This window comes from Humulus lupulus, chromosome 4 (genome assembly GCF_963169125.1).
Source record: "Humulus lupulus chromosome 4, drHumLupu1.1, whole genome shotgun sequence".
Lineage (NCBI taxonomy): Eukaryota > Viridiplantae > Streptophyta > Magnoliopsida > Rosales > Cannabaceae > Humulus > Humulus lupulus.
This window is the reverse complement of record NC_084796.1, coordinates 234,295,945-234,306,819: the sequence shown is the minus strand read 5'-3', so window position 1 is coordinate 234,306,819 and position 10,875 is coordinate 234,295,945. Positions and strand designations below refer to the sequence as shown.

The 10,875-nt window shown below is 32.4% G+C and overlaps 1 protein-coding gene across 1 annotated transcript; it reads right to left on the bottom strand.

Annotated features, from left to right (window-relative positions):
- Positions 1-7,181: 7,181 nt before the first annotated feature.
- Positions 7,182-8,450, bottom strand: LOC133831327 (zinc finger A20 and AN1 domain-containing stress-associated protein 6-like). Its single transcript, XM_062261586.1, has 2 exons — positions 8,274-8,450; positions 7,182-8,158 (listed from the first exon to the last, which is right to left on the bottom strand). The coding sequence occupies exon 2, from the start codon at positions 8,113-8,115 to the stop codon at positions 7,567-7,569; it is 549 nt and encodes a 182-aa protein (XP_062117570.1). The 5' UTR covers positions 8,116-8,158; positions 8,274-8,450; the 3' UTR covers positions 7,182-7,566.
- Positions 8,451-10,875: the final 2,425 nt, after the last annotated feature.

Here is a 10,875-nt window from a genome sequence, read left to right as displayed (position 1 = left end):
TGGCACAAGTACCATACCACCATCCTTGCTCCTTTCCTTGTGTTGCATTAAATTCACTCAAGGTTGCAATGACCTCAACATAAAATACATTGGCATTGATACTTTTACTTAGGTTTGCAATGATCTCAACATCAAATGGAATGACCTTAGTATCTTCACTTTCTCTTGCAATGATCTCATCATCAATTGCATTGACATGTTCACCTTCTCTTAAGGTTGCATTAGTCTCATCACTACATGCATAAACTATGTCAATTCTCTTTAGGGTTATTATACATTCCCCATCAAATGCATTAAATTCAATTAAGGTCACAAAGATCTCATCATCAATTGTATTGACTCTAATCTCATTTTGGTTAACTTTACAATTATCATATCTCACATGATGATCAATAACTTTACAAACAAAACAAGTACAACAATAATCCTTGAATTGTTTGTTAACATTCACCATTGTACTGTTAATATAAACAATGATCTCAAACTCTCAAAAATATGGCAGCAAACACATTTCATTCAAATTCTTGAAATCTACACATTTACAAATAAGGAATTTGATGATACCAATCTCCTTAAGCATGTAATCTCGTTGAGTTGTTTCATCATTTGTTGAAGAAGACTTTGGATCCATATCCACATTCATGTAGAGCATATCCAAATTGAACATTCCTTGATCTTTCATGGTTATGTGTTCAACATAAACCAAATCTTGAAGCAAGGATTTGAAGGTTGTAGAAGATGAACCAATTTCCTTCATTGTTGTTTATGAAAAACAAAAAAATGAAAGTAATTAGAAATAGAGATTTTGATTGTTGGGAATATATGACTTTACTCTTTGCAAATCAACAATTAATAATAGAAATGATACAATATTCCAAATCCTAGATGTTAATCAAGATCCAAATTCAAAGTATGAATGCAACTCTTGATAATCAAATAAACATGTTCATCATATGAATGTTAATCTTGAATATAAGAAATTAAATGATTAAATGATGATAAGATGAAATTAGATACATTTAATCATAAATACTAACAATGAAAACATAATAGAATTACAAAATACAAGATTAGGGTCAGAGAGATACAACCTTTGTATTGAGCAACTTGAATCTTCAAACTTTGGGAACTTTTTAGGCTTATACGCAATAAGAATATTGTTGTCCAAAATCTCTATTCCAAGCCTTCCGTTATTGCTTGAAGCTTCAACTAAGTAGAATGAGATTTGAGATTGAACAAGCCTTAAAGCTCATGCAAGTCAAGTAAAGCTTGATGAGTTTCTTAGAGAAAACTCTGGTCTATGAAAACTAGAGAGAGAGTTTTAAAGTGTGATCAATGTTTTTCAACTCTAATAACTCATATATATATATATAAATATATATATATATAGTGTAGGTGTCATCATTAGTCTAACCATTAGGACTAGAGAATTTAAAACACATCATTTGGAGCATTTTACATAAATTGTACGATGCTAAAAGACTGGCCAGGCGATACAACACTACTAGGATTTTGAAGCCCTTCGCATTTTGGCGATGTTACGCCACTTAAGGGGCAACACATCCCCCCCCCCCCCCCCTTTGACTTTGGACCTCTCTAATGGTCCTAAAATTGCTCCAAGTGCTACCAAAATTTTTGGGAATGTTTGGATACCTCATTGTATCACTTTAGACTCATAAAAGTCATTTTTAGATGCCTTATACATAATCTCATGTTTTCACTTCTCTTTAAGTGAAAATCGTTAAGTGTTTTGTACCTCAACGTGTAAACATTATATTTAAACAATCTCAACAAACTGTACATGCCATGCATACATGTTGATGTTGATGCTGAAATGCCAATGTTCATGTTCATGATTCATGTTTGGTGGTATTCAATCAAGGCACTGTATCACATCTCATATAACTTAAAACATCTTTAGTCACAATATATGAAGTTTTGGGTTGGTGGCATTGTTATACCTTAACGTAGAGCTATGGCTCAAGTCTAAGGTTTCCAGCCTAAAAACTTAAAGGCTTCATATATCATAACAGGTAACAAAATCATGAACATAGAAGGCAATCCACATATTCATCAACATGAGAACACATACTTGCACATAACTCAGATCAAACCTAACAAATTAAGACAACTTTCACATATCACACAATTCATCTATTATATGTCATACAACCCATTATGATATTCATACCACACATAACTCATATAATCATTCATCACATACTCATCATAGGCATCATCATCCCATACTTAACTCATCAGACATACACAATCAGTGTAGTCATGCATCTCACACTTAAGCACAAAATGTGAAATTTACTTACCTTAGGTTCTTAGCTTATTTTAAAATTACTCACCAATAGTCAATCAATCAAATCCATACAAATCATATTCAAGGTACATCATTTATTAAATTCTATCAAAATCATAAATATACACTATTGATAGTCTATATCAACAATACTAGAAACCACATAAATGATAATAATATTTATTATCTTTATAATGTTAATAACTTTTCTACATTACATTTATCATAACATTAATAACAAAATACCTCAATAACAATATGTATGCGAATGTATATATTTTTAACATAAAATAATTTGTGCAAATAATTATTTCATTAAAAGAAATCAATTTTTAACATAAAATTGTAATGATCAATATAATGATAATAATATAAATATAGTATTAATTAGCCATAAAATCTCACATTGATAGAATAAATATAATCTCTACAAAATTCAATGTTCTTACAAATATCAATAATTGTATGAAAATAATATATTAATTATATTAGTATTCAAATATTAACCAAAATATAAATACACCATAATAACTGTTAAATAATAGTTTAACCATAAATCACACTTAAATCACAATATATTGGTCAAAGAAATTATACCACAATGATCGGGGTTTCAAAACGAGTTAAACGATGATTTCTGAAGCTCATAACAAACTCCGGAACCTTGAAACTAAGTTTCGACTGTCGGTCTACGGTGGATCGCGATGGCTCATGGTGGACCCACCACACAAATATAGTATATGTGGGAACAATTTATTGGGTTTGGAAGCCCCCAACACGAAGATCGCGATGGTAGTGACGGATCAGCTAACAGATGTTCAAGGTGGCAAGATCGCAACTTTGAAGTCGTCTGGTGGCTGAACTTAAATTGACTGATTGAGGTGCTTAATCGGTGATAGTTCGCAGGATTCTGCGCATTCTGGTCAAGCGCGTGTCTATATGTGGCGGTCGTAAAGTGGTTATTCGTCATCGGCAACAGTAGCACACCAGAGAGGAAAGAGAGAGGAAGGGAAGGGGAGAGAAAGAAAAAGAAAATTTTGAGGAGAGAGAGCTACGGGATAAATAAGGCTGATGCCTTTTTTTCTTGAAATCACATTTGGACCCAAAATATTAAAATTCTTTTCAAATAAGCCATTTTGCAAAACTTTCTTAATTTTATAAAACTCCCCAATTAAAATTATAAGGCATTTGGGTCAAATACTTGACTACTCAAGTCTCTCTCCCTTTAATCTCATTAATAACATAAAATCATGCTTTAAACACTATTTTTTCATTACTATTTCTTAAATTTGTAACTTTTGCATTTTATGTATTGAAAACTCTGATTTATATCAAAATGTATTATGAAAATGTTGGGTGCTACACTAGGTTGGGCCTCTTTCCTCTCCATATCTCATATGGTGAAATTTGATTCTTCTTTAGAGGAATCCGATTTAGAATATGACAAGTGTTAAGCAAGGCTTCCCCCCATAACGCAAAACTCAAATTTGCATGTAATAGCATAGCATTAATCATTTCAACATATGTTCTATTGTTTTTCTTTCCGCTATACCATTTTGTTGGGGTATATAAAGGGTTGTACATTCATGTATTATACCATGCATCTCACAAAACACATTGAATCCATAGAGACGATCCGACAAAGCATTGAGTATGTGGCCTCTACAAATGAGTTCATCATCTTCCATTTTCTTCCTTTCTTTGATCACTTCTTGAGAATCATCATCCTTTGAAGGCTTCAAAGTCGTCAAATCTTTGTCAAGAATGTAGTGCACCATCAAAGTTGTGAGGAGAAACTTGATCTTGTCTTGCCACCTTATAATGTTTGAGCCATCAAACCTATCTAGTCTAACTGGATATTGAGACATGAACTTGAAGGCTGAGATTGATGAGCTTTCTTCCACAACTTTCACTAGCGCAAAAATCCTTTAGAGATATACAAACTTTGACACAAAACAAAGGTTAAGAGATAGAGACTTTTCATTGTTGGGGGTTAGGCCATGAACAACCTTTATTTTGTGATACAACTCAAGACAAAAAATACAAATAATCAAACTTTAATGATAGTAAAACACAAACTACATAAACACAAAGAGATCAAGGTGTAGAGTACACATTTCTTGAAGAACAACCCTTAGAACATAAAATCACAAAGCTATGATTTTATGTGAAACACAAAAGTTGCAAGGCTTGACACAAACCTAGATTTTTTTGTCCAAAAATCTCTATTCCTAACATTCTCTATGGAAATGCTTGAAGCTACTACAATGGAATGATATTGGGATACACAAGTCTTGGATCTTCTTACAAGCCAAGCTTTCTTAATGAAGATCTTGGAGAAAACTAGTAATCTTGAAAGTTAGAGAGAGAGAGAGGGAGTTCTTCCTTTAGAGAGAAAGAGAGAGAGATGTGTGATCAATTCACCAATTAACTCCTATCAACTCTTTAAATAGTATATGACCATTAGACTCAATCAATGAGATTAGAGCATTTAAATTTAAGTTTTGAAGCTAAAACACGTAACTATACGGACATGCACGTACAACCCAAGCGATGTATCACCTAGACCGTTTCAGACTATTTTTCAAAGGCCATGCGACCTATCGCCGATGCCTCTGACTTTGCACTCCAAAATTTGTCTCAAAATAACATCCCCAAATATTCTCAAACTTCTTGGGTACTCTTATATACTCCAAATAGACATTTTGGAAATGTCTATACCGGAAGTCAACTTTGACATGTTGACTTTTGTGAAATCGTTATTGTTTTTGCACCTCTTCATGCCTAAACAATTTCACCATGTATGTAAATAATCTCAACACATGATACCTATATATAAGTTATAATGTTTTTTCTTATTTACTTATATGAATATGTATGTATTTTTATAAGTTAGATTAAGTAATAATAAAAATCACATTACCTCTATTTATTTTCAATCCTTACATACAAAAACAATTTGCCTTATTCTTAGGCTTGGCAAATTGGTAATTATTGGATCGAACCCTAACATAAGTAATATTGATACACATACTAAAAATATTTATTTGTGATCTAACATGAAAATGTATTGAATGCTATTTATTATTTCAATTAAGTTAAACGTAACAAAAATATATGTAAAGAGGCCAAATACTCCTAGGCCTTGGGCTTGGTAACCTTGGGTTTTGAACCCCAACCCTCTATTCTTTGTAAATATATTATATATTATGTATGTATGTTATGTTGTAAGGTGTGCTCAAGTAAAGTTATGTTGTTTTTCTTTGTGGGTGTAATTGGCCCCTTTTTATATGTGAATTGTTCGATGCTATTTTCTCTTGTGCTGAAGGATGTGTCACCCGCATTGAAAAACAAAGATTAAATATGCAGTGGCTTGAAGTGTCTCTATGAGTTGCATTCGACTTAAGAATCACTATTCCTGAAGAAAAAAAAGGGGCTCAACTTACATATTTTGTACCACAATTGTAATATCTATAAGTATATCATATGTTATTAAATATATATTTATATGTAAAGACCAAATTTTACTTCTTAACTAAAAAATTGTTTTTTATTTTTAAAATATAAAAATTGTTTTCTGAAAGCAAATAGAGGTGTTTGGCATTATTTTCAGAAAACAATTTTTAAAAACAAAATTACAAAAAACAAAAAATTTTAAAAACAACAAAAAGTTGTTTTTAGTTGTTCTAAAAACAAATCTATCACTTATTATCTCACATCACTTTCTTTCTCATCACTTTTGATCTCTTTATTTTCTCTCTCATCACTTATTATCTCATTATTTTCTCTCTCATCACTTCATATATTCTCATTTTCCCTCTCCTCATTTTTTATATCTCGTCAATTTCTCTCTCATTTTTTTTTCTTGCATCAATTTATCTCTTCTCAATTTTTCTTCCTCAAAATTTCTCTCCTTACTTCTTTCTCATTATTTTTCATCTCTTTTTCTTTCACATTACTTTAATCTTATTATTTATTACAAATTGTTAAAAGATTTTTCTCTTTGTAAATATATTTATTAATTTTTTATTTAAGATTTTGTTAAAAGAAATAAATCTAAAAAATTATTTTTAGAAAATATTAATCAAACACATGTTTTTTTAAAACTACAAAAATTATTTTTTATTCTCATTTCTGAAAACACAATTTTGAAAACAAAAAAAACAGAAAACAATGTCAAATAAGACCTTTGCATTTTTTTATTTTCCCATAATCACATCGACCAACTTTTTATTTCAAAATCAGTTATAGTTATTATTTAAATCTAGGAAGATATTCAAAGAAAATTGCTGTACGGAAGAGATTAGTATTGAAATTATTTCTAATTTTATGAATATAAAAATCAGTTATATTTGTTATAATATTATAGTATAAGTATTTTTTCACTATATTTTTAAATTAGTATGATCGATTATCGATATATGAGAGAACTATACAACCGTCTAAAGCTTCAAATTGAGTGGCACACCAAAATTGTCGAAAATCAGTCAAATTTAATATTTCAACTATTATATGAGTTATTCTTCTAGAATAGGCTATTATTGAATTAATTCGATATGGCATCGTCCTTCACTGTCGATTTTTTATTTTTATAAATTCCTAAATTGGACTGTCGAGTTTTTATCAAGTGATTGTAATTCGAAGTAATGTTTAAAAAGTTGAACCGTAAATTGTCCTAATTTATATCGAAACTTAATATTTTGGCCATTGCAAACAATGTATGATTACCTTATCAGAGAACTCACCACCCACAACACAATGATCCTCAAATAAACGACAAAGGCCCCTTCAAACAAAAACGACAGTCGTTTCAACTGTTTACACGAAAATCAAAATAATAGCAAAAGACAATAACAAAGCACTCACCAAATGAAAAGAGCCAACTGATCGTCCAAATTCAAATTGATAAAAAGCTTCAAACTCAAATAGAAGAATCTACACGGAATTGAATTAGAGATTTTAAATCCCAAACACTTTTTTTTTAATTTTTTTAAACTTTTTTTTTTAATTTATACAATGCAAGCCCACTGAAATAACCAACCTTATTCCCAAAGTTAATTAAAAAAAAAAAAAAAGAGCCAGACAGACAGACAGAGACAAATCTAATATAATATATATATGATCATTATCTTCCACCATCTCAGATACGTGATCATAGCCCCACGATTGAATAACCGCTTATGATCAACGCCGTCCATCAACCTAAACGATTTCTCTAGAAAACCCCAAATTTGATTTCGACGGTCCAGATTGAATCATATCTTGTCCAGCTTCTCAGCTTTGACCAGCGGATTCGCTCTGGCTATCTCTTCCCTTCCTACTCTCTTGAAATCGAAGGTGCACCCGTGTTTCTCCGGGTACCTATGGACCCCGCAAAACGTGGTCCCACACCTGCACTTGAACCCGGTCAACCCGACTCGTTTTTTGCAAACCAAACACCGATTCGGCTGCGCAACCACCACCTCCGCTGCGACTTCTGGTAACTTCAACACCGGCGGAGCCAGAGCCGGCACCGTCACCACCGGCGCAGAGAAAACCTCGATCTGACACTCCGACGTTGAGGACGAAGTGGAACGCTGGGGAGGCAAAGACGAAGACGATGAGGTAGAAGAAGAAGAAGCTGCAGCGGCGGAGAGAGAGTTTTCAACCGTTGTTTTGATGGAGGCTTCTTGTTGCTCCTTGAGGTAAACATCTCTGTAACATTTGGAGCAGAGATTCATGGTTCCCGGACTTCCGAAGAAGCCACAGTTGTTCACGCAGAGGCGGTGGCCCTCCGGTGCTTGACATCTATGTTCTTCCGCCATCTCTTATATATATTTGATGTCGTAATCGAATCGAGCGACCGATCTGCACAAAATATTAACAAAATATTACAGATCTATAAAAAAAGACTTATTTTTTTTCTCACCAACCAAACAGAAACTGGGAGAAAATTTATAAAGGAGATTGTAATAACTTATACCTGAGGATGATGGTTGATTTGGGGATCTGATTGAAAGCAAAGAATTGATTAAGATTAGGGAAAGAAAAACTGAGAGAGAATCTTCACGCCGAAGGAAGGACGGAAGGAAAATATTGAGGGGTGAGAATGTGTAAGAATATTAAAGGGAAGAGAAGGAAAAGAAAAGAAAAGGAAAGGAAGGAACGGCGAAAAGGGACAAAAATGAGAATTAAAGATCTTTTTTTCTTTTTCTTTAAATTAAAAAAAAAAGTGAGTATAATAATATATAATTATTAGGTATTAAATTATATTAATTGCATTAAAATATTACTAAATATCTTTGGTGACAGCCTGGAGGTCCCCAAATTGGAGGTATAGTACTACTTATTACATTAGCCATCCATGCTATCCTTTTTCCAACAAGCGTCCATTTTTTTTATGTTTTAAATTAATTGTATATATTATAAGGCAATAGAAAATATATTAGTCGTTTCCCTTTTTTCTGTCAAAATTAGCAGTACTTATTTTTTTGTTAAATTGGACAATTAATGTTTGAATTCAGAATAAGTAAATTTGAAAGGTGTTAAATTAATGGAGAGGTTTCTTTTCTTTTCTTTTTTTTTTTTGTGAAAAGTTTTTAATTTTAGAATGTCAGGGGATTTGTTTATTATTTTTAGGAAACCAAAAATTAATTAAATAAATTAAAAAGGGAAAAGAAATATGATGTCAAAAAAAGAAGGTGATGGTGGCGTTGGTTTGAGTACCACGTGGCGGGTTGTGAGTGGTAATTGATATTGACAAAATGTAGTGGTCCTGTTTTACGAGGTTAGGCGTGTTATTTATTTAATTTTAATTTTAATTTTAATTTTTAGTTGTTGATGATTGTATATGTCGTTTAATGCCTTTGCTTATCTGCTTAGCTGTTTTTTTTTTTTGAAGAAAATTCCTCTTACTTACTATGGGCTATGATTATTGGATTGAACCCGTCCAAATTGGCATCACTAAAATTAACTATTAAAAAAACGTGTGATAATATTGGTATATATTTTTCTTTACTATTTCAAAGTTATAATATTTACGCGTGGTGGTAGAGTATGGATTATGTTCTTAGCATAATTCCAAAATGAGACTCTAGAATGATCCATGAATTAATTGATTAAATATGGGAATATTTTATGACCTATGGTTTAATGAAATAATCATAACAAATTAGTTTTGGCTCTTTAATAATAAATAAAGAAAGGGTTTTTATAACTTTTATTTTTATCCGGACATAATAAGAGTAAAATACTTGGTAATAAACCAATAATTGTATGGTATTATTAATATATTTATATAAATTTATGAATTATTTTTGTGAAAGAATGTGTTTACACACAAGGCAAGGCATGAATATACATTGAATCTGTCTCTCTATTTGAATGGCTAGTTATGATTGGTGAGACGAGGATCCACATAACATAACCATTTATGGTTGAGACTTTTGGTAGCTTTATTTAATAAAATTTATAAGAAAATTAATTACTCTTCTTTTTTTTTGTTCGTTCTAATAATTTTGTGTGAATGTGTTGCTGTTTTGAGGAAGGATGAGCTTGAGACTTTGTTGATTTTGCTTTGGAGGATTTGGTATCGAAGAAATAAGTTTGTGCATGAGCAGCACATTATTGCGGAGGAAGGTGTATTATGGTGGGTGCTTGATTTTCATAAACGGTATCGTGATGCTAACGCTACTGAGGTACTTAGATCTGAGATGCCTATTGCCACTAATGCCCCGGCTGCAACTGTAGCGGCTCAGCCTCGGTGGTCTGCCCCTCCTATTGGCCATTTGTGTAACGACCCAAATTTCCTAATAAGGTTTAGGACCTTGATTAGGAGGCCGGGAGGGTCATAATTGATTTACTGTACTATTATGTGATTATATGCATGATTGTGTGGGTCATATTATTATATGATGATAAAGGCATGCATGGGACTATATACTCTGGTGTGAGGGTATTTTGGTAATTTGGCTCATTGAGAGCGTAATTGCATACTTGTGTATATTTTGGTAAGCTAATGTTGAGACCACATTATTATGTGGATATATCTGTGATCTGTGACTCGAGACGATCCTAGTGAGCAGATTGGCGAGAAAGTCATGACGGGGATTTATACTCGGCTGGGGGTGAGCCTAGGGGTATAAATGGGAATTTAGCGAGCATATTGGAGTCTATTTTTAACATTGAGAAATAAAATTGGAGATTAGTTAGGTATCGGGAATTAAGCGGGAAATGTTAGAGACACTCCAGGAGTTAGCGGGAATTGGGTAAAATGACTAAAATGCCCCTAAGTGGATTAAAGGGTTTGGATTTAATGGGGAGGGCATACTAGTCATTTGGCTTACAGAAGTAAGGTAATACCAGGGCTTTATGTTAGTGGGATTTGTAGAATATTGGAGAAGTCTGAAAAAAGAAAGAAAAGGAAGGGAAAAGAAAGAAGGAAAACAGAGAGAGTTCTCTAAGTCGGTTTATGTTTTCTTCACCAATTTCTTGAGGGTTTCCAGAGTAAAACTCAGAGGAAAGTTAGTCCAATTAAGCCACAAGGTTATTGAGCAAAGATTGAGGATTTGGCAAGGGTTTAGCAA